The 23,493-nt window shown below is 43.5% G+C and overlaps 4 protein-coding genes across 12 annotated transcripts in view; 2 read left to right on the top strand and 2 right to left on the bottom strand.

Moving 5' to 3' along the window:
• Window positions 1-61: 61 nt before the first annotated feature.
• On the bottom strand, window positions 62-4,463 carry LOC117568309 (inhibitor of Bruton tyrosine kinase). The gene is made up of 8 exons (XM_034248859.2): window positions 3,838-4,463; window positions 3,198-3,771; window positions 3,015-3,142; window positions 2,805-2,948; window positions 2,090-2,682; window positions 1,913-2,036; window positions 1,172-1,853; window positions 62-1,108 (listed from the first exon to the last, which is right to left on the bottom strand). The coding sequence occupies exons 1-8, from the start codon at window positions 4,266-4,268 to the stop codon at window positions 203-205; spliced, it is 3,582 nt and encodes a 1,193-aa protein (XP_034104750.1). The 5' UTR covers window positions 4,269-4,463; the 3' UTR covers window positions 62-202.
• A 526-nt stretch (window positions 4,464-4,989) lies between these two features.
• LOC117569851 (sodium/potassium-transporting ATPase subunit beta-1-interacting protein) lies at window positions 4,990-13,883 on the top strand. Of its 6 annotated transcripts, XM_034251186.2 has the most exons (8): window positions 4,991-5,092; window positions 5,965-6,523; window positions 6,710-6,847; window positions 6,960-7,040; window positions 7,126-7,317; window positions 7,444-7,504; window positions 8,356-8,410; window positions 12,314-12,467. In XM_034251186.2, exons 2-8 carry the CDS (start codon window positions 6,464-6,466, stop codon window positions 12,324-12,326), a joined length of 600 nt encoding a protein of 199 aa, XP_034107077.1. In that variant the 5' UTR covers window positions 4,991-5,092; window positions 5,965-6,463; the 3' UTR covers window positions 12,327-12,467. The 6 variants fall into 6 exon arrangements, with proteins under 6 accessions (XP_051859448.1, XP_034107077.1, XP_034107074.1 ...); XM_052003488.1 differs by lacking the exon at window positions 12,314-12,467 and having other exon boundaries at window positions 4,990-5,092; window positions 8,356-12,218; XM_034251183.2 differs by lacking the exon at window positions 8,356-8,410 and having other exon boundaries at window positions 12,314-13,883.
• Window positions 13,884-14,135: 252 nt separating this feature from the next.
• Window positions 14,136-16,622, bottom strand: LOC117569850 (angiotensin-converting enzyme). The gene is made up of 6 exons (XM_034251182.2): window positions 15,700-16,622; window positions 15,349-15,640; window positions 14,726-15,292; window positions 14,527-14,667; window positions 14,298-14,470; window positions 14,136-14,237 (listed from the first exon to the last, which is right to left on the bottom strand). The coding sequence occupies exons 1-6, from the start codon at window positions 16,412-16,414 to the stop codon at window positions 14,218-14,220; spliced, it is 1,908 nt and encodes a 635-aa protein (XP_034107073.1). The 5' UTR covers window positions 16,415-16,622; the 3' UTR covers window positions 14,136-14,217.
• A 1,551-nt stretch (window positions 16,623-18,173) lies between these two features.
• The window catches only part of LOC117569849 (sodium channel protein 60E), a 38,766-nt gene continuing 33,446 nt past the window's right edge, over window positions 18,174-23,493 (top strand). For all 4 annotated transcript variants that reach the window (XR_007954703.1, XM_052003481.1, XM_052003482.1 and 1 more), the window contains exons 1-2: window positions 18,174-19,644; window positions 21,303-22,038. Coding sequence is in view for 3 of the 4 variants with exons in the window: in XM_052003481.1 (XP_051859441.1) it covers window positions 21,996-22,038 (43 nt within the window). In the remaining variant the exon portion in view is untranslated. The remainder of the gene's footprint in view (window positions 19,645-21,302; window positions 22,039-23,493) is intronic.

Raw genomic sequence — 23,493 nt, 5'->3', positions numbered from 1 at the left:
CCCTCTGCGCTCTCCTTCCCCAACAAACAAACCCACACAACCAAAATTAATGCACCCTTTTCCAGGTGGATCGGAGTTCTACATCTAAGCGTCTGCCATGGCCGGAGACGCCACGTCTTTATTCTGCACTTGTCAACAAAAATTCAAAATTCAAAAACAAATCTTCACACACTCACTTAAATCAGTTAATAAATGATTTAGTTCAATGCCTTGACCAGGTGCTGAAATTGATGTCACTTGGTCGAGACTTGCGCTCAATGGTGATAGTTTCGTCGTCAATTTTGTCCACGTTGTAGAACTCACGCAGCTCGGCAATTGCCGTCTCCTCGATTTGAGTTTGGACTAGAGATTTGTTGCGCATGCGCTCGTAGCTCTCGCGTTGCCTACGTTCGTCGGCTAGGATCTTCGAGAAGCTATTACTCTGATCTGCTGGCACAGTTGCAGGCGCCACCTGTCCACGCATCATATTCGCAAACGAGGTGGGATCTGCGCTGCTGCCCGTGGCAGCTGACGAGTTAAATGCTGGCTCTGGGTAAGTTGCAGACGTGTTGCTGGAGACGCCCCAGGCATTGGGCACCGCCACAGGCGTTGTGTTCAGCTCCAGCGTTGCTGAACTGCTGGCGCGCCAACTTTGCGACTCGGAGGATAAACGCTTGCGTTGCTTTTGCGACAACTTCTGGGACTGTGGCATCAGTGTGCTGAGATCCAAGTTGTAGCTCTTAGTGATGGGTGTGCTGGCTTCCGTTGGACTATCGGGCATTGGTGGCGTTTGTTCCTTTACTGGCGTCCGTTCCGTAAAGCTGCGTGGCGACATAACAACTAGTTCTGGGCTTGGCTGATCCTCTTTCTTCAGCACATTGTTTACCTTGAGTGCCGTCTCTGCCAACTTGCGTTTTTGTTCCTTTTTATCCACGACACGTGACCAGTTCTTCACCTCGCTTGGCGAGCTGGCCTCTGCTGCAGTCTTTTCATCAGCTGGCGATACAGCGGATTCGCTGATGCTCAACGATCGCATCATGCTAGAGATCGCCTGCTTTTCATAGTGATGTGCATCCTGCTTGTTGTGTTCCTTTTGCTTGTGCCTTGCCGCTTCCTTCAGCTTTCCATCCTACAGAATAGAAAATACTCTATTAGCTGGCGTTCAGTTAAAGACAAATTTCATCAGACTCACCGCACTCATGCGATACTCCAAATCAACCTCGCAACCATCGACAAAGCTGAGCAATAGCTCATCTTCTATAGCCTCTGAAAAGGGTGTGATTTGACGATAGTCAAACACTGTCTTGAACATCTTTTGGTAATGAGTATTGAGCAGATGCAGAGTGCTCGCATCGCATTGCTCGATGCTGCGATAGGTCAGCACGCGGGCCAGGTTTTGGCAGATGAAGTCGAGGCAGCCTTGCCGCAAGAGCTTGCAATTGTACATCGCAGCAAAGTCCAACATTTCACCACATTTGCGAATGCTAATCTTGTCCAGAATTAACGATTCACAAACATTCTGCAGCGATTCAATAAAATACTGATCGCATAACGTTATCATATTGTAAAGAAACGTTTCCGAATAGTTTTGCTTGCAAAATGCCTCCGTATCCAAACTGTATAGATAATCGAGTATGGGCTCCAAATACTCCAAGGGCACGCTTTCAAAGTTAACAGTCGTGCGCTCTGCCCAGGAGTGCATAAACATCATCTCGAAGTACTCCAGTCGTGCCACCAAGACGCATTTGTGCGCTTCCAGTACTTCACCCTCTTCACAAACGATGCGCACATCGTAGAGCTCTGGGAAATCCGTGCGATGCATTCGACTGAATCGCTGTCTGTTGGGTAGTGGAAACTGCTGTTCTGATATGTAACTGCAAGCAAAAGGAATCCCAATTATTCAAGGTCATCTGAATAGTCTAACAAAGCTTACCTCTGCACATATTTGGCAAGTTCTTGCAGCTGAAACTTAACCAAATGTGCGAGAAACATTTCACACACTCGACTACGCTTTTGTGGCTTGTTCGGACCCAGACTCTGTTGTATGCAGTCGATATCTAAAGCAAGCAGGTTATTATAAAGTGTAACCAATCATATTAAACCCCCTTACCATCTTCCGTTGGCCAGTAGTTGCTATAGATGTGCTTCAGCACTAGTTCAAACATTTTGCCCGTCAAATTGTCAAAGTTTAAGTAGACATTTTTATCCAGATAGCAACGTATCAGTTCACGCAGTCCCGGCGCCCGACTAAATATGATAAACTTGTGCGCGGCAAAGCGTTCGCCATCCACATGCAGCACAACATCATGCACCGCATCCGAATCGCAGGTGTCGTGATAGAGCTTCTTGAAATGATGCTCACGTCGGGGCAGCGCTGGCTTGCGGAAGTACTTCATGTGCGACTCTTGGAGCACAGCAAACGAGGAGAAACTCTCATCGCACACAATGTCTACAGCACGATCAATGTTTGGCACACGCTGCAAATCGATTCGCACATAGTGTTCTCTAGAGATTTCAGTGCGATTCTGATCGTTATTCTGCCAGATGTCCATGTTATGCTTGGGCTTCTCTTGGCTGCCAGCGGGGAAGGCAAGCTGATTGCATTTGCCGCGATAAACGCAGCCATCGGAGAGTATTAGAACCTGATTGCACTTATATAGGATCTTCTTCACCTGCGGCAAGCGAATGGGCGAGAAATTGCAGCTGTAAAGCAAATAAAAAATACCAATTGAAATAATGATTTGTAGAAAAACAAACAATAAAAGGCAGCTTAAACAATATTTGTCGGAGCTAATTGCACAACAGTGGACTGCAGTTGGACTTACTTGTAGAACTGTTGCGTATTCTCGTACCAAAGGAACACTACATTCGTCTCCGTCAACATTAAGAGTTTGAGCGCTGCAGCGGAGCCTTTAGTGGAGTTCTTAATGTTGCCACCCATCACCGCAATGCTCTTGAGATCTTCATAGCTAAAAACAAAACAGATAGTATCTCGGTTAGGAATAGATAAGATATTTGTTTTTCACAACACTTACTTGGGCGTCTTTATTGTTCTTGTCTTGTCCGCGTAGAACAAGAAGATTAGCTTCTCCGTTGTGTAGACCACAGTGGCAGCATTGTTCGCCTCCACAAAGTTAATGGACGTCCGATCCGGCAGCTTCATCTATAATTTAATTGGATATTTAGTCAGGTACTTAATTCTGGAGTATTCTACGTGCCAATGTTGGTGCTTGTATCGTCTTTGTCTGCGAACTGATGCCAAACTGCCCCTGATTGGCGCCCCAAACATAAATGCACTTGGCGCTGTAGGCAATGGAATGCTGATCACAGGCAATGACACGTAGCAAATCGCTGGCACCTTTGTCACGTAGCGAGACGACTTCCTTGAACGTGGCCAGACTTTCACCGGCGTCACGCACGCCCAGCTGATGATTGTCGTTGACACCGCAGGCAAAGACTAGTGAACGATTCGTGAGCAGCAACGAATGCTGTCTGGAGACGCTGAGGCAGATGATCTGCTCGTTGGCTTGCTTCAGTGGCACTTTGACACGCTTGGGCGCAGGCAAGCTGTTCTCCACACCAATGCCCAGCCTGCCGCCCTTGCCATGACCTACGGCATAGAGGTGACCCTTGCTGTCGAGGAAGAGACTGTGATAGGCGCCAAGCGCCATGCGTTCGATCCACAAATTTGATTTGCGAAAGAAATCCACCGCCTGCGGTGAATTGGTGTTCTGTTCATTGCCAATGCCCAGATTGTAGTTTTTATTCGAGCCCCAGACAAGAATTTCGTTTCTGCCAGCCAAGGGAGAAAGGATTAAGCATGACGTGGCTGCGCATTTATGATGGGGAGCTACTCACTGGGACGTAACAGTTGGCTCCACATCCCACTTGCGGCAAATGGCTTGCAGCGGACAGCGAGTGTCTTCGTCCAGCAGCTCTAAGCTGGCGCCATAGCGTAACAGCAGCACAGCGCAATCGATGCAGCCGTAGAACAATGCTCGATGCAATGGACTGCTTCCGGACTCGTAGTCGCGTTCGTCAATGTGCGCACCGTGGTTGAGCAGCCACTCTAGTATTGTGTAGCGTGCCACAGAGGCACACATATGCACGGCAGAGCGGCCAAGATAGTCGCGTATATTATTAAAATTTGCACAAGTTTTGGCGATAAATGCGGCAAGTTTTTGATCGTCAATAGAGCGTTTTGTAATTGCCGCCGTAATGTTGTTGCCATGCTCACGTTGCCTGCACTTGGCTGTGCAGTCGTATTCCTGATTTTTTATAGCTGACATACGGAGCTTGTCGAAATTGAAATTGCCGGAGAATTGCACTTTCACGGAGATTGCGGTTGCGGCTGCGACTGTTGTTGCTATTATTGTTGTGGTGTTGTAGTTGTTCTTGTACTTGTTGTGAAGCAGACTAAGAGTATCGATACTTGGAGGTCGTCAGCAAGAACTGTTTTACGCTTTGAAAAATAAATAGTAATGATCTGCACAAAGATATAAAGCTATAAGTCAAACCATGTTATCAGCTTATTACGAGCATACATGCAACATAATTACAATTTAACAAAATTGTGAAATTATATTATCTATCGACAACAACATAAATATACTTAAAAATACTTGGGAATTTTATCTGAATAACTATCGTAATAGAATAATTTACATATTTGCAGCATATTTTTTACAAAAACTGTTATTTGTAAATGTAATTTGATTAGAGCAACCTTTAAAATAATTTTTTTCAAAAGTTGTTTTATTTTTTCCAAAAAAACAACCAAATACCAAACAGCCTTTTAAAATATTGCGCCTTTATAAAGTCAAATTTAAATGCGTGTTAATGGGTAATACTTACACACAGATGTTAAATAAAAATGTTATAAAAATATCTTTTTTTATTAAGAAATGAAGACTGAGATAAGAATAATTTCTAAAAACCAATAATTAATATTAATATTTTTCTGTGGAAAATATCGATATTTCCCATGATTAATCGATGTACAAAAACGTTAAAAAATAATCGATAGATCGATAGTGCCATCGCTGTTGCTCCAACTCTAGTTAGTTAGTTGTTGCATGCACCGCGTTACGGGGGAGCTCCGCGCACTTACTACGTAAGAAAGGAAGAAAAGGGTGTTAATTATTGATAAAAAGAACTAAAAACAGCAGTCGCATATTATGTAAATGTAGGAACTCAATAAACGAACTTTAAACATAACGAAGTGACTGAATGTGTGATTCAATGATTATCAATGAGTGTGTGTGTGTGTGATTTGTGGTGCTCCTGTGTCCCAAGCGGAAATCAATTGAAATTGAGTCATAAGCCAGAAGTTAAACGCGTCATACACCGTTTGATATCCAAACAGTCACTACAACGTATTGTGTTGTCATAGGCATTAATTTGATTAATAGCGCACAAATTGAATTAATATGCAGAACAACAACTTTATAAATATCCACATACATCTGTTTCCATATAAATACGCGTTTACATATGTTAGTTTTTGTGCGTGTGTGTGTGACCTGTGTTGTTTGAAAATGAACTGATAGCAAAAATAGCGTTGGTGTGCAACTCGCTCATCTTTATTAATTAATTAATTACTTGACCCGGGCACTGGCACTGAAACTGGCCGAGTATGTGAGCGCTAATAGCTTGAGAATTGTTTAAAACAGCACACATTGTGTATACAACAACAGCAAGAAGCATGAACAGAAGAAAAGCAATGAAATAGTTCGCGTTAAGTTCGTGTGCACGTAATACTTGTGCACACACACATATACACCTGCATACGTGCATGTGCTCATATACTTGTACATATGTATATGTATGCATATAGTTTACGTAGAGATATGCTGCGAATGACGAGTGTATGAGTGAGTGAATGTGTGCCTGTGTATGTTTGTTTGTGTATTTATGCGAGAGCCAAGTTTCTCTCGGTAGCTGCTGCTGCTCATTTCGTTTTAATTTCTTTTTATTTACTTTTAGTTCACACAGATCAGGTTTTGCTACGAGCAACGCCAGCCGACGTCGACGTCGTCAACGAAGCCGAAGTGTAGTCCAAGTGCAGTCCGTAGTCCTCGTTGCAGCTGCATTACATTTCTTCGTCTCCCTTTTAACATATTTATTCTAAGGTGCGAAAGAGAACAAGTGGCCAAGCAGGTTGCACTCTACATACACATTCACGAACACACAAACACACTCGGACAGGCTGCATGAAGTAGAACATAAAACGCATCCCCGGAAATGCCAATAGAAAGAACAACAACAGATAAAAAGCATAAATAAAGCAAGCGATTAAGGCGATCAAACCAAAAACCCACAAACAACAAAGAAGAACAAATAACTGGGCAAGCAGAAAGAGCAAGCAACAGTGTTAGAGTGGAGCAGATGCAGCTTTCTGCACTGAAGTTGCTGCACTCACACACACACACCGACGCACACCTAATCTTTGGCACAAATTTCTGAATGGAATAATTATGTTGTGATGGGCTCGTGCTCGTGTACACGGCGACACTTTCTGCTGTCAATATGCTTCCTGCAAATGGTAAGCAATAATGCCTTTTGATTGTGCCCTGACCTGTTTACAAAATTATATCACTAATTTCGTTTTTTTTATTCTTTTTCATTTATGATATATGCCTAATAACAATGCGTGCTATCTGTTCGTCAAAAAATTGGATTTGTTGCCCCTTCGAACCAAACAAAAACAAACAAACAATCAACACTATAGATAACGATTATCGAACGCCAGGTATTCGACTTTCTCGGATACATGTGGGCGCCCATATTGGTCAACTTCTTTCAAATACTGTTTATAATATTTGGATTCTATGGCGCATATCATTTTAGAATCAAATACATCATAACCGTAAGTACACACGTGCTCGTCCTCCCTCTCTCTTGCACACTCGCTTATCGATGTACGATTAGGCGATAACGATAACCCCAATTTCTCATTCTTTGTTCTATTTTTTGGTCAGTATTTGCTATGGATGTTTGTGTGGATTGGCTGGAATGCGTTTATGATATGTTTCTATTTGAATGTCGGCAGCCTGGATAGGGTAAGTAATTGGGGTCATCCGATGCTTCCTCGCAACTAAAGTGCACATTTATCGAAATGTTGTAACACTTTATCGTTTCGTTTAGGAAAGCGATTTACTCAACATGGGCACGGGCAGCGTGTCGTGGTTCGAGGCGAATGGTTATGGCTGCAAGCCCACCTACAATATTACCGCCGATGATCCATTTCGTCCCCTACGCCCGGAGCGTGTCGAGGACTGTCTGCTGGACTATATACTCGTTGAGGTCATCCACTCTGGTGTACAGTGCGCGCTGGCGGTGAGCATTAATCAATTTAAAGTGCTCCAAATTGTTATAAATTATAATGTATGCTCTACTCCCACTTCCCATTCCCATATGCCCCATTCCCGTTACGCCAATTGTCCAATCTCTGCCCATATATAGCTGCTGGGTATACTCGGTGCGATTCTAATCAGCTGCATATTTCTCGATGAGGACGACAGATGTAAGTTACACTCGGCTCACATTTGGCACAAATATTCTCGTATATGACTCGTATTATTCATGTGAATCACTAATTTGGTGATGGGCATTATTTGCTTGATTTAGACTGCAAACCGGAAATGTATCCTGACCAAAGGCTTGCAGCCTTTCAATGCTAACAATAGTAGTTTATACTCTTACGTATTTATCTGTGGGTGTTTGCACCTGCCCCTTAACAACTTCCTACTCTCTCTCTCACTTTCTGTCTATCCACCCTACATTTAACCAGAACTTCATTGTAAATATGTATATTTATACACAACTTTGTAATAATATCCAAAACCTTATCTCAAAAGTGCAGATGACAAAATTATGCCGAATGTTTGTGAAACGAATCGAATCCAAATGAAAATGAAATGAATGTCAAGTTTTATATTGTTAATTTATAGTATTTGTTTTGTGAAAAAAGATAAAATGATATTGATTGTTTTTGTTATGTCCAATCAAACAACCCGGAATGCTTTTATCAATGATTAACCATCGTGTCAAATGTTTCGTGATCAAGAAAAAACTGTTATGCATACCATATACCATATATCATATCATACCATATTTATATGCTCGTAAATCGTACTTCATGTGATTATTTATGTTTATATGTGTCTTTTGTTTTTTTTTTTTTTTATTGTTGTTCAGAGTGAACGCAAACACTCGCCACACATAACCAGAAACAACGAACTATGATTGTGTATTGCTTATAATACAGTTTTTAAGCGCTGATTAATGATAATGTTAATGATGCCATTATATAGAAAACAATTACCATACACTATCCGTAATGTTAAAGCATTTTAATCAATTTCTGGTTTACAGTCGATTTCATGAACGGCGACGCGAAGAGTCCACAGCACACCGTCGTCCATCCAATGTACGTGAGCTATACAAGTATACCGACAACATCTGCAAGCGCCACAATGCAATCAAATAAGCAGCTGCAACTGCAACATCAGCAGCAGCAGCTTCAGCAGCTACAGCTACAGCAGCAGCAACAGCAAAACAACTCACTGCAATTCAATCATCAGCATCAACGACACAACAAATCGAGCAACAACCACAACAACACCAATACCAACAACAACAACTACAGCAATTGCAACAGCTACAATAATACACTCAATAATGTTCACCAGCCACAGCATCAGCCTCTAGCAGACACAGCAATTAACCATAACGCATACAACCCACATTTAACCCACACAAGTGGCAAAAGCGAGCAACTGGCCCATAACAACAGCAGCAGCAGTGGCAGCAACCACAACGTCAGTGGCAACAGTGGCAGTGGCAGCCACAGCAGCGCCAACAGCCATGGCAACGGGCAGAGCAACAACGCTAGCCTCAATCGCCTCAAATCTCAGAGTCGCCATAACAACGAGAGCAGCCAGATACAGACACAGAGCAACAACAATAGTCAGAGACGCAAGCGCCTCTATCAGTCCAAGGCAAATCCCCTCAACTCGGTCAGTCCCATGTCCATGTCGCCACAAAGCGCACAAACCACGCCCTCTTTGTCCTATGCCTCGCTGCAGAACTCCAATCCGCAGCTCGCTGCCTCGCTGAGTAACAGCAACTATAGCATCTTTCATGCCGCAAACAGTGGCGCCACCGGCGACACTAGCAGCGCCACCAGTGGCCACTTTGCCCGCATCCACCACAAGCCGAAGCCACCCAAGTCTCAGCCAGATGTGAAGTACACACAGATGGCTCTCGATCGCTTGTCCCGCAATCTAGAGGAAGACGAGGATAACTTCTCGCTGCAGCACTTGACGCCCAGCGAGAACGGTGTTACCTATGTGCCCTTCCAGAGTCCCACGCCCAACAGTTTGTTTGTGGGCGGCAGCGAAAGCAACAACAATTCTGGGCCACCGCACATTGTCTTCAACTCGTTCCACGAGTCCCACTCTAGTCCCCACAACAACAACCAATATTCCTTTGAATCCCAGCCCAAGTCTTTGCCCTTGGTTTCGGGCTACTCGCCCAGGCTACAGCATCGCAGCTACCTTGGCGGCAAGCAGCTGCCACGTCCCACACAAATCCCGATGCCCACGGTGCCCATTCACAGTTGCCATGGCGTAGAACAGGAAACGTTGGCGCTTTCGCCACCGCCACCGCCTGCACCACGTCCACACATCTTTCAGCCTCGACTCGGTCAGGCACCCTATCCCGATCTCTCGCCCGAAATCGCCGAGAAATACGCCATGCCCACACAACATGTGCCCGGCTCACCAATGGTGAAGCGTAGCCAGCGTCGTCCCCGTCCGCAACCGGCACAGGCCAATTTCTACGATCAGATACGCGATGCGCCGCCCGGTTACATTGTCCGCGCCCAGAGCGACGATCGCCTGGACGAGCAGCATCAAACGCAGCTCGCCCAGCAGTCGCAGCAGGCACCACATGTCAATCGACGCAGTGGGCGAAAGGCTCGTCCACGGTCCTTCTGCAATTCCATTGTGGGCGCCCAGGCTTAGGATGCTCAAAGTGCTTCATTCCTCTTGATTAATTGACCAAAACTTGATAGACTTTTTTTTTAGACATATGTATAATTTGTAGAATGATGGCGGCTGCTCTCCGCGTTCCACGATCTCTCGAGCCTTCTCGCGATTTGTGTTGCAAAATAGACGCTGCCTGCCACGCTCTCTCACTCTCACCTCTCTTCTTCTTTAACTGTCTCTCTTAGACACTCAAGTATGTCCAAGCTTTATTATATGACTGTGTCGTCTCTCTCTAGCTCTAGCTATCTTACTCTATCACAAACTGTCTATCAATATCTTCTCCAGGTGCTGGGCAATTGCCGCTTGTGTCCCATGTGTTGTCCATAACTAACTCTGTAAACTACATTTAGTATGTGTTGTCGTTTTTTGTTGTGGCTAACAGAGATTAAATGTTAGACTATTACATCGAGATATCTTCAATAGGTTAGGATCGCACAGATAGGAACACAATTATGAGTCCTTGTACAGTCCAGTACACACTACACTTCAAGGGCAATGCAAGTCGAAACTTGTTAGAATGCGGAATATTGGAATAGACTACAAATTCCTAAGTGAAGCACTGGGAATTGAGTGGTAATTCCATACATAAATTGATCAAGTTATATTTAATATAATATTTGATTAAAACTTTGCTGTAACTCCCAAGAGTGTGCTTTGAAAGTTTTTCAATATTTTGAGTTGGCATTTGAAAACAATTTGCGAATTAAACGCACTCTTGGGAATGAATCAAGTGAACTTTAATTGAAATTTTGAATATTGGGAAAAACCAATTAAAATGTGAAGCTGACAGAAAAGAAATAGCAAAAGCTAAGCTGATTACAATTTAAAGTAAAATCGAAAGCTTCAAAACTTGTTTTGTCTTCTATTCCAACGAGTTCCAATTGCAAATCGATTTAATATTGCAGCAGAGAACATTAGGAATTGAAAAAATCAAATTCAAATACGAATAGAAAAAGAAATAATATGAATATTCACTTTAAATTTCAATATGAATAGAAAGAAAATATCATGAATTTTCACTTGCATTGCACTTTAAGTGGAAATTAGTTTTTAAGGTTAAGCTTTAATTCGGATGCCTTGAAAGAGCCATTAACTAAATTTGTGCAAAGATACACAAAACACACGCATACAAACACATCTTAGAGACTTTCCATGATGGCTTTTGTTTAAACGGTATGAAATGTGATAGAAAAATTGTTACAAATCTGCAAAACGAGAAGCTAAATCAAAAAAACAAACGAAAATGGGAGAGAAGCAAAATCGAAACGCAAAGCGGAAAGTCGAAGAATGCCTTCATAACTTTTATGTTAAACTGTGATACTACAAAAACAAAAAACGATAAAAAGCGAAACTAAACACACACAAACAAAATGTCACAAAACCATTTAAAAAAAAAAAATGATAACAAAATAAGAAACGTTTCAAAAGTATATAAGTAAATCAATTTTGCCAAGACGCAACCAGAATGCCTTTGAAAGTGGAGAAGAATGAAGCGAGAAGCAAGCGAAAACTTCTCTGTGGAACTACGTAATGAATATAAAATACTAGTTGCCTTTTGTTGAGAAATAAATAAATAAATGGAAAGTCCATACAGTTATAGATGCTAGCATCGAGATAAAAGATAAATCTATATAGAGAGATTCGTTATGGTATACTACATAGTATAGTTATATACATACATAAATATATATAATATATATTTGAATTGTTAAGTCTAGAGTTTAAGCATAACACAGAAACACACAAACACTACAATTGCTAATTAGTTACGCCAGGATCGATCGATCTACTATATAGAATCCGTATATATATAAATATATAGTATATTTACAGAACTAAACTAATTTGCGTGTGCCAATTCTTGCAAAGATTTCAAAAAGCGTTTCCAATAAATGTTCATTTACACAAATCTTTTGGCCGCCTTTAACTTTTCCGTACCGTAATATTATCCTCCCTCTTAAGTATAATATATTTATCTACCAATTATCGTATGTATGTATATCATTCTGGTCAACTGGCTTCATGTAGCGTACTCTAACCCTCCTCTCTCCAAGTAAAGACTGCGACATCGCCTCAACACTCGTGGTCGCTGTCGAACTGTTTTTTCTGTAGCTAATCCTGTACCATTTAACCGCCTTCAAATCACAACAACAAATATCACAAATAAAAAACCAATCTCTGTCTAACCCCAGGTAACTGCTGCCACTTTAGTTCGTTATAATTCTCTTGATTCGCTTTCGCCTGCACTCCTATTAATCTGAGCTCTGTTCTGTATCCTGCAGTGAAGCACATTAACAAGCAGTCCAAGCATCGCCAGTCGCTGTACTCCATCGAGTACAACAGCAGCGACACCATACGACATCGCGGCGATGTCATGCTGGGCTACGGTGATGGCGATGCCCATGATCAGGATGGCGGCGAGCTGAGTCCCAAGCCGATGACTCCGCGACGTGTCAAGCGGCGCTCGGTCATGGCGCGAGGTTCACATGGACGGCAATCGAGCGGAGGCGGCAGCAGCAGTCGGCGTTCCCATCACGGCAGCAGCAACACCTTGCGATCCAAGCATGGCGGAGGAGGAGGTGGAGGCGGTGCTGGAGATAGCAGCAGTGGCAGCTATGTGAGAAGCAGCACACGCAGCTCACGGAGGAAATATCATCAGAATCCAGTCACGAAGCTGCTCGATCAACAACAACAACTACAGCAGCAGCAACAATATCAACAGCCTCAACTTGGTTCGTTCCATCGCCAGGAAAAGCGTTCGTTGACCGCCTCGAATCTACAGTGCTTCAACGATGACATTGTGAACAACAGCAACAACGTTGCAGCCAGCCAGCTGGGCAGTCTGGGCAAGAGCAATAGTCACTACTATAACAGCTATCGCAAGAACATTCCCCTCGATCCCATCTACTACAATACGAATGGCCAGGGCATGCTTATGCCCGGCATGGAGCAGCAGGCATCGCCTCCATTGCCACCGCCACCTCCAGCACCCATTGGAGGTGGTGGCCACTACAATCCGAGCTATCAGCACTCGACCACACACCTTAACGATGTGGGCCATCCCAACGATGAGATGTACAACAATCGACCGCCTTCCGTGCGTTCCAGCTATTCAAATTTCCATGGCTCGCGTCCGCTGTCCACAGCCTACAACACCACCGAGAATGTGTTTGCTGGCCTGAGTGGAGCTAGCGCCAGTCCGCCTCAGGCGCCCTGCACACCACCGCTCTACCAGCAGCATCCACTGCACCAACAACAGCAGCAGCAGCAACATCATCAGCAGCAGCAATCTCAGTATTTGCCCCCTCCTCCTGTGCCAGAGCCAGCGCCTGCCTATGTGACCGCCCAGCCACATGGCCATATGTCATTCTCGAAGCGCACAGCTTCGAGGGAGAGCATACGCTCCATGGCCTTCCTCAACAATGGACCGCCTGCCTATAATCTCAATTATCATACACCGCCCGACTCCGAGACGACCATGTGAACAGTCTATCCAGTGTGTAGCCTATATACCCCATTCAACCGACATCAATCATCCATCCGCATGCGCATCAAAGATCTCGACAATCTATTGAATCACATCACCAACTGGATACGCATACTATAACTATATATTTATATTTAAAGCTGGGCTACAAGCTAGTTAATCATCCAGCCAATGCATTCAGAATATCGCATCGTACCACAAATCATAAATGTTTAATCTATGTTTAACGTATATCTAAAAAAAAAAAAAAACAAACAAAACAAAAACAACAAATAATGTAAGCATAATCTTCTGTCGTTTTACCAAAGTGCCTTTGTATATATTACAACAAATAAACGATTCTTTTGTATTTGAATAATAAATAATGCTTTAGTAATTACTGCATAAAGGTTCCTGAAGCTTTTTTTAGAATTTGCCCATGTACGCTTCACGATTTCTTGCAACCTTTAAAGGTACTGCAACTCTTACAAATAAAGATCTTAAAATTTCTGAGAGTTCTAATAGAATTCTTTTAAAAAATCCGAAACATTCTCTTCTAGAAGTGCGCAGCATAAAATTTTCTAGACGAGACATTTTGGAGCTTCAACTACTTTCTTTCCAAACTTATAACTCATTCATTTTGAATAATATAATAGTGGGTAAAATTTTTATTATAGGTGAGTAAGATATAGTTAACTTATAGAAATTTGCTTTCACGCTTTACGGATCCTTGCGACACACTAGAAAAAAAAGGGCCGAAGATTAAATTAGAAACATAAGAAAAAGAAAATCAAACTTACGATCATCTGCATCCCAACCTGGCTCGACATCCAGCTGCATGTTGCGCTCCTTGAGCCAGGTGAATAGTGGAGCAAAGTACTCGAGGATGCCACGTCCGCTCAACTTGCGTTCACCCGTTGCAATCTCCATGGTATCACGCCAGTGTCTCGTGGCGCCCAGCTCCATCATTTCGCTAGAGGAAAAAGCTTAAGATAAAATGAATGATTCAACTCTGTTTGGTTTTTCTACCGAATGAGATTGCCCACTTCCTTGCTGTCATAGAAGTCGCAGTTGTGCAGCGGAAACTTGGGATCTCCTGGCTTATATTGCCCGCTGGCCAAGCAGAACGAACGATAGAATTGAAAGCCCAAAATCTCCGCCATGAATTTCCTAATGAAAGATATTTAATTTAGATATAAATTTCTTATATTAACTACTCTTAACACACCTGGTATTGGAGCGATCGGGATGCATGCCGCGATAGAATCTGTAGTCCACATCAAAGTCCTTGGCAGAGCGCCAAACGGGCGGCATCACGCCTGCATACTTATCCTGCATGCGCCAATAGGCGCAATTGTAGTCCTGCACACCAATGCGACCATCCATGACATCCACCAGAAACTTGTCGTTGATGAAGTACTGCGGCACAGCCAACAACGTGTGCACTCCCATGCGGAAGAGACGATTGAGTGACTGCATCTCAGTGAGACTGTCGTTGAACAGAATTTTCAAGCGATGCAGATGTCGCGGTGTGCCCGAGGCCAGCACCACAGTCTCGGCTAACGCACTGCCAAAACCGGGGCAGGGTTCGGTGTCCAGTCCCAGCGGCAGCTCACGCTTGTAGATGTTGTACTGCAGCTCGGACATGGTGCCGTGAATCTGCATCATTTTCTTGTAGTCCAGCTTGGGGCAGTAGCGCAGCGCCACCTCCGGGGGAAAGTAGTAGACTTGCGGCTTACAGTCCGAGCCAGCTTCGTCGTCGTTCATGCGGCGGGAGTATTTCTCATAGAAGCCGCTGTTAAAGGTTTATTAGTTATATAATTTATGGCTGTGAAATTATGCTGCACTTACTCGGACATGTGATTGAGTCCCAGTGACTCAAAGAACTCCGCTGCCTTCTTGTTGATCTTGACAGGAGTCACCAGCACCTCCTCGAGCCGATGATGCACCGAGGGCAGCTGATCCTTGGGAAAGGGCGTTTGAAAGATTGGCTTGTGATACCAGGCCTGCGACAGTATTTGATCCAATACGGGCGCTGTAATTGCGCCGTCGTCCTTAAAGCTGAACTTGGGATATGCCTTGATGGCACAATGCCTCAAATAGGCGTGCAGCTCCCGATACAGCGGCATTATCTCCCATATAACTAAATCAGGAGGTAGGAGGTAGCCATAAATACGCAACAACCTTGAAGAGCGAACTTACCTGACTCCATCTCAGCCTGGAAGTTTTCCGTGTCAAAGTTGAGATACCAAGTGCGCGAGGGCGTCACATGACCATTGTAGGTGGCCGCAATACGCAGCAGTCGCACATAGTCAATAAACGTCGACTTGGCCGTATCCTTGTCGTTGATGGTATTGCGCCAACTGTACCAGTTGCCCCTTAGGTCCTCATAGCGCTTCAGTCGCATATTCTGATTGTAGAGCTGCGGATACATAGATGTCGGCTTACGATTGGCGCAATCTTCCGCGTTGCAGATCATATGGCCACTGATGAAGTTCTGCATGGCACGTAGCAGATCTTTCGACTGCTCGTAGTCATTGGGCCGCAGTCCCTGCAACTGCAACTTGGCCAAACGTTGCACGCGTCGTCGGAGCTTCGGATCATGCAATTGCTCCACGGATACCACACTCAAATTGGCGGCCAACTCGTAGGCAAGCTTGTAGGTTTCGATGTCCACCTCCTGCTTGCTGGGCGCCTGGCCACCGAGTGTCGACTTACCCTTCGAGGTGAGCTGCAGAAAGATGCGCTTGCGCATTTCCCAAATGCCACGCATACGCTGCGTGGCCACATCGAGTATACGCCGCGTTGACGCTTCATATTCGGCAGAGTGATTGGAGGCGCTGACCGAGGATTGCGGCACACAGTCGCCTGTGACCGCCAGCAGCAGCAACACTAGACAAAAGGGTTGCCAAAACATGGCGGCAAGAATGTGGGGTGTAGTCCTATGTCACGGCGGAATCCGTTGAATCACACTGCTCGGACTATGGAGATGTGATAACTCTCAAGGGCTTATCGCCAAGTCCCAAATGCGTTGTTGTGTTGCGGAGCTTGTTTTTTCGTGTGTTGTGCCTGCTTATTGCCAGTTGCGTTCGTTTCAAGCTCTTGTCGCGCACTAAATGTGTCCAGAGTGATTTGCGGCATTGAGGCATTTGCTCAGTTAAACGTGGGTGGTTCAAGAAGTTCAGCTAAAATTGAGTAAAAATGTCAAGGGTTAAAAAAGAGGTAAGAGTGTCTTACAGTTGACAAAAGCGGATATAAATATTACAAAGCAAACAATATGTTATCAATATCAAATTCGGATATGAACATTTTTTGTAGAATGTATATCAAAAGCGAAGCTTTTTATTTTAATATTTTAACTCTTTTTCTGTCTATACAAGTAAAATTAAATTGCATTACCAAACAGCAAGAGCAAGAAAAATTAAATCTTTAGAGAATATATGTATTTTTATATGGTTTTTTAATATTATAACAATTTAATAAATTAAATACTCTCCATAGTTGTGTAGATTATGTGCTAGTAAGCTGGATTTATTTTATAATTTTAAAAATAAAATGACACAGAATGTAGAAAATGACTTCTCAAAATAAAAATATGATACAATAAAGTTCAAGTAATCCTCAAAGTATGCAACAAAAAGTGAAAACTTTGAAATTTCAACACCAAGTGGGTCAAAGTCAGGCGTTTCTTCTGCTTCGATGGAAAAATAAAAATTGTGATGTTGTTGGTTGATTTATAGCTTTTCTAAGCAACTGCTCTAACTGCCCATTTGAGAGCAGTGATTTAGTAACAGTTCTTATCAGTTTCGCAATGAACGGCGCTCTGAAGAATCTCGCAGAGCGAAACAAATCTTCAACTCTTAGCTGAGCTTGTTGTTTGTTTATAAATAAATGATAGAAGTCGTCTGGCGATTGCTGGCATTGCTGATCTCCGCATAGCCAAGGCTTCGTTCGAGGCTTCAAAGTCATATTACGCATACGACATGTTCAGATATTACGTATACGGTGTGCGATAAACTTTGCATTGCGATTGAAAGAAATTGAAACTGAGGCAGCTTCCAATTCTTTTGTTAGTGATGGCCCATATTTGTGCCTAATAATTTTGACATTTTTAGACAGCGGCCTGCGGTGCAGCAGCAGCAGCAACAGCAGCAGTGGCAACAGTAGCAGCAGCAGCAGCAGCAGCAGCCTTTGTGGCACTGTCGAGAATAATGGGAAATTGGCCATGCCCCACAGCGCATTTGTTTATGCCGGCAGGAGAAAAGTGTGCCAAATGTGACGACGATGTGGCAATCACGAGACGGGACGAGTTCACGACAATGTGTGTATTGGTGTTGTGTGTTGGCCTGCGGTCGTTCCTTTTGACATTTTGGCCAAAACAGAACGCTGCGACACGCACATGGCGATACACGACACTCAGCACATGGCACATTGGGCCATCGGCAGTTGGCCAAGAGTTCGGCAGCTCGGCTCAAAACGAAGGCGAAAGCGAGTCGAGCTCGAGAGCGCGACAGAGAGAGAGAGAGAGAGAGCGTTGTGTCGTGTCCTGGCATGTGCGCAATATAGTGGGAATTTGTAGTGGGCTGCATGTGCGTGGATGTTAGTGTGTGTGCGTTTGTGTGTTCTGGCTGCTCTGCAGATTACGTCAAACGGAAAGGAAAACCCGTTTGCTACGAGTCAGTCACCAACGAACCTTAGAATCGAGCAGTCGCCATGCAATGCACGCGTCCGTAGAGCGACACACAAATACAAAAGAATAAAAAAATAAAATAATCAAAAAAAAAACGACACCAACAAAAAAAGAAAACACACTGACAGCGCAACAACAAAACGAACAGACAGCAAAACCAATACACTGACACACACACACACATTAATACGAACTGAGACTGAGGCTCACATACACACACCTACACTCACACACACAGCGAAAGAGTCTGAGAAAAGCAGAGATTTACAAGTGCAAGCAAAAGCAGCAGCAGCAGCAGCGAAAAAGTCTTCTGCGCCCAAAAATAGAGTGAAACGTGCATATATTTGTTGTTGTTGTTGTAAAGCAGGATAAAACGGAAACTAACCTACATTTTCGCGCTCTTTCGCACGCTTTCGCACAAGCCAACCAGCCAGCCAGTCACTACACAAATACAGAAGCCCCACACACACACAAATACACTCAAACACACACATACACGAACAGCAACTGTGACGCCTGAGCTCGTGCTCTCTCGTTCCCGCGCTCGCGCTTCCTTCGCACACACTGAAGCAAAAGCAGAAGCAGTAGCCGAAGCCGAAGCAGAAGCAAAAGCAAAAAAAGAAATCAACAGTAAATTGTAATAACACTTCTCAGCTTAAGGTGTGTGCGTGCACCGTTGTCGTCCATGTGCTTACTCTTCTGGTTCTTGTTGTTGTAGTCGAGCATTATTTGTGTGTGTTAGTGTGTGTGTGCGTGTATGTGTGTGCGTGCGTGCGTGTATGTGTGTCAAACAATGTGCGTGCCAGTGCTTTTTTTCGCCTTTGCCGTTGTCGTTGCCTGCTGCGCCTCCGCGTCCGTTTCCTTTGCCAACATTGTTGCATAGAGAGCCGCGAGACGACGCGATTGCGACTAAAATAAAAATGTAATTAATGTAAAATACATACGCACACACAAACATACACATTCACATGCTCGTACATATTATACTAAGTACACAAAAGCCACAAAACAACTGCTAAACTAAAACAAAAGCAGCGTACAACAACACCAACAACAACAACAACGAGAACAGCAGCGAGAAGAGTAAGAGTAAGAGCAATAATAATAACAAAAGTGTGCCCAGCTGGGGCCAATTGAAGACGCCGCAGTGAAAGCAAACGCAAAAGTGAAGTGCTAAAGGAAATTGCAGTAAGCGCAAAAAAGAAAAAAAAAGAAAAAGCGAATACGAATACGAATGCGAATGCGAATATAAATAGTAACTGGTGCATTGGGCAAATTGAAATGTAAATACGCCCCATATCCCTCCTCCCAAAAACCACCCAAACACATACACACGCATGCAGCTGCATATATATGAGTGTGTAAGTGTGCCTGTGTGTGTATTTCTACTGTGCGATTACATAAAGAAAACAGCAGCAGCTGCAATTGCAACAAAATGCAATTAGCAATATTTAAAGGTAATTCATCGAACATTTCAATTTGCTTTCCTTTTGCCTGTATTTGAAAGTGGTTCCAATGTATGTATGTATGTGTGCGGTTGTGTGTATGTGTGTGCCGCATGGCATTCATGTGGTAGTGCTTTGGGGTCACTTTCAGGGGGCATGGGAGGTTCTGTGTGCGGCCTCACTGCGGTTGCGGCTTGTGGCGAACGTTTGGCCCATAAATTAGCGCTTGATGTGCACTTAACTAGCGCACAGTTCGTGCAAGAAAGAGTCCCAAAATAAAAGAAGAAAAGTGTAGTACAGCTTAAGGCGCAAGGCAGCTTCCGCTGCGTTTTATGTTGTTCTGCGAGGCAACTTTAAAGCTGTCCGTTTGCTCGCTCACACAGACGGGGGGCAGCTATAGCATCTCCCTGTCTCCCTGAGGTCACGCCCAAAAAAAAAAAAAAAAACTCGGACTACGGGCGAACGAACAAAGCAAAAGTTTCATCAAAAAATTTGTTGTTTGGCCCAAAACGAACAGCACTGTTAATGCGTCCATGTTTTTCTGCGCTCTCTTATTGTTGTAATAAAAATATTTTGACGATTTGTGTGCTTAGCCAAAAACAAAACACAAAAAATGAAGCAGTGCAGGTGCAAACGCCGCAGGAGTTTTCTTTTTTACTTTTTGTTTGTTGCTAACTGATTTCACTTGCTGCTTTGGTCGTTTTCTTATCGGCCAAACACACATACACGCACATACTCGTAAAGAAACAGACACACGCACGCACACACAAATACATACATAAATATCTCTCTAAGGCCGGCCGCCTTTATGACTGCATTGTTGCTTAGCTCAGCGCTTCACAGCCTCCTTTGCCATACCGACCCCCGCTTCAATGACAGCGTGACTTCCGACAGGAGGCAGCAGAAGCAGTAACAACAACAGCAGCCGCACCTGTCTGCAACTATGCGAGAGGCAAAGGCAAAACTTGATATTGAATATTTTATGGCACTTCATCTAACGTTTTCCATTTCGCCAACGTCAGCGGTGTCAAGAAGTTTGTAAAACACAACAGGAAGCAGGCCTACGCTACGGCAGCAGCAACAAGAAGAAGAAGCAGCAACAACAACAGCAACTACAGCAACACAAAAGCTCAACGAAGTGAGCAGCATCTGAGCGTGGCCTCCTTCTTCGTCTTCTTCTGTTTGCCTTTTACTTTTACGCCATTTATCAATTCTTGTAACTTGCCAGCTTATGTGTGTGTATGTCTGTGTACGCTTGTGTATGTGTGCATGCGTTTGTGTGTGTGATGCCATAATGTTAATTAACTTTATCTTTGTTAAGCTTTAAGTCTTAAAGCGTGCACATTTTCCGGTCGTCGTGTTTATCTTTTCCGTTACTCGCATTACGTACTCTTACATACGTTACGTAAACGTAATGCGAACGTATTACGTGCACGCATAAGCCGCAGTCGTTTACGTTGTTGTACTTGTAGTTGTAGTCGTGTAGGTGTCTTAAGCTGCGCATTAGCGCCTGACAATTTCCGTTTAATGACTGCGTCAATTGAGTGGGCGACACATGAGAGTTGCAACACACAGTCACACAAGCACACGCGAAGAGAGAACGACAAAGACATAATAGTAAATGAAGCCAAAACTAATAAGCTGCCTTTTCTTCTTCTTTCTGCTTTCAGTAATAAGCCACAAAGCACAAAATGTAAGGCAGCAATAATCAACGGAACGCATCGCATCGCTAACTGAACGAAAAGCTCACAAAAGCCACTACTTTTTTTTTGTATTTTTTTTTTATTTTGAAGCGAGGCGATGCCATTATTGGAAACTGTCAAACTCGTCAGATTTGCATAGCTTTAGCTACCACTACACTCACACACACACATAGGCGAGCAATCTCACACGTACACAGTCGAAACTAATCTATACTTCTACACATACAACTATAATATAGAGATATGCTCCACATCATGAATGAGTCGAACGTGGTGGTGAGCCAAACAACAACAAAAGCAATAACAACAACAACAGCAGCAGAAGCTACGATAACTACAAGAAAAGCAACAACAAATGCAAAAGAGCACTGAGAAATGTTAACAAAGGCGACAATATTAACGCTAAACACGACGACGATCCCAATGTACTGTACGTGTGTGTGAAGAGAACAACAACAACAACAACGCTTTAAGCTTTAAGCAGCACCCAACAAAACAGCAATCGACTGTGTGTGTGTGTGTGAAACAGAGAATAAAACGAGAGCGTAAGAGTGAGAGAGAGAGGCAGCAAGACATGCAGCTGCGATAAGAGAGCAATAGCAAAACCGCAAACCTCAACCGCAAAAGGCACAAGGAGATAAACAAGGACAATCAGTCAAAATGAGTGATGATCAAACGGTAGCCGCACAGAATGATGATAAAGGTGAGTGCAGAATGAAAAGTGAGCAAAAATTACTGGCTGAATGTGGAGCTGGAGACGGGAGCGCTAAATGAGCTATGCAATCTGCCAGCTACATAGTTTCTCCCTCTGCTCTGCTACAGCTTCAATTCTTACTACCCCACTCCCTCCACCAATCGCGGCCATAAATAAGTACTATATATCGGGCATGAAAGAGATTGCCATACACAGCGAGAAAATGAAATCAATCAGTTACCAAATCGAATCGACTCGCTGTGGTTGACAAAAACTGTGCTATGAAAAATACGTGAGCTGATGTTGACAGCACGGTTCTCAACATGTAAAACTTGTCATGAATAAGCTTAATAGATATATAGACTACATTTCAAGTTAGTATATAACTTTATACTTTGTTTAATTCATATGCTAATAACTTCGAGAATTATGTTATATATAATTTTATATTTATTTTAGTTTCCGTTTTTATTTATTTGGTCAATTTATATTATAAATAAATTGTTTTCCTTATGTGTTTTATGTACGAATTTCTATACTTCATTAATAAATAAGACAAACACAATGACAACACAATGATTTTATTTATTTTTTGAAATAAATTTCTGATAATCTATGACAACTCCAATTGGGGTTTTTATTACTTTTATGATAGCCTATAAAACAGTTTCAGTTGTCAAGTCTCGCAGAATAATTAAATTCTTTGATGCACAGTAATCATTGGAACATTAGAAATGCTCAAAGCAAATTCTTAAAGCGATTTTTTCGGCTTGAGTTGAGGTTGTTAGTTTTCTGTCAGTGTAACAACACTGAAGGGCGGGAGGTGCCATCAAATCTGCGCATGGCCTGGGCATGCATATGAAATCAGCGACTGCGAGTACGCCACCGCCACCTCCACTGCCACAGCCATCACCACCGCCACCGTCGCCTGCTCAGGCAATGCCAATGCCTCTGACACCGACACCCGACACCTGGCCCAAAGGCAAACACAAGGCGCACGCAAACAGCAAACAGGCAAAAGCAGAAGCAGAAGCAGAAGCAGGAAAAGAAGCAGCCAACAGGACGAGCATTTTGGGCAAGGGAATCTCCATGATATGGCCGAGTATTTACTATACGCTTGCTTGTGCGTGTGTGTTTCAAGATTGGGACTGGGATTGGGATTGGAATTGGGCTCAAGCTGTTTGGCTCATCAGCATAATTAAATAGCATTGCTCATTGTGTGTGCATCTCAATAAAATTTGACTCTTGACTCGCAAGTCACAAGCACACACACACACACACGAACATTGAAAGGCAGTTGAAAAGAATCAGATACAGATAGAGATTCAGATAGAGATACGGATACAGATACTGATGTGTGGGTGGGTGATGTTGGTGTTGCTTCTGCTTCTGCTTAAGTGTGCAGCTGACTGGAAGATGCTCGAGGGCAATTTAAATAAATGATTAACTAAAAACGCAATCGCT

This window comes from Drosophila albomicans, chromosome 3 (genome assembly GCF_009650485.2).
Source record: "Drosophila albomicans strain 15112-1751.03 chromosome 3, ASM965048v2, whole genome shotgun sequence".
Taxonomy (NCBI): Eukaryota; Metazoa; Arthropoda; class Insecta; order Diptera; family Drosophilidae; genus Drosophila; species Drosophila albomicans.
This window is presented reverse-complemented; position numbering and strand designations above follow the sequence as displayed.

Bases quoted from the DNA above. Each gene is read 5' to 3' on its own strand.
- LOC117568309 (XM_034248859.2), bottom strand. From the start codon at position 4,268: ATGTCAGCTATAAAAAATCAGGAATACGACTGCACAGCCAAGTGCAGG. The intron at 3,772-3,837 runs GTGAGTAGCTCC...CTTGGCTGGCAG, and splicing joins GAGCCAACTGTTACGTCCCA to AAACGAAATTCTTGTCTGGG. The intron at 2,949-3,014 runs GTAAGTGTTGTG...TTTTGTTTTTAG, and splicing joins AGAACAATAAAGACGCCCAA to CTATGAAGATCTCAAGAGCA.
- LOC117569851 (XM_052003488.1), top strand. From the start codon at position 6,464: ATGGGCTCGTGCTCGTGTACACGGCGACACTTTCTGCTGTCAATATGC. The intron at 7,041-7,125 runs GTAAGTAATTGG...CGTTTCGTTTAG, and splicing joins ATGTCGGCAGCCTGGATAGG to GAAAGCGATTTACTCAACAT. The intron at 7,505-8,355 runs GTAAGTTACACT...TCTGGTTTACAG, and splicing joins TCTCGATGAGGACGACAGAT to TCGATTTCATGAACGGCGAC.
- LOC117569850 (XM_034251182.2), bottom strand. From the start codon at position 16,414: ATGTTTTGGCAACCCTTTTGTCTAGTGTTGCTGCTGCTGGCGGTCACA. The intron at 15,641-15,699 runs GTAAGTTCGCTC...CTCCTGATTTAG, and splicing joins CCAGGCTGAGATGGAGTCAG to TTATATGGGAGATAATGCCG. The intron at 15,293-15,348 runs GTAAGTGCAGCA...AACCTTTAACAG, and splicing joins GGACTCAATCACATGTCCGA to CGGCTTCTATGAGAAATACT.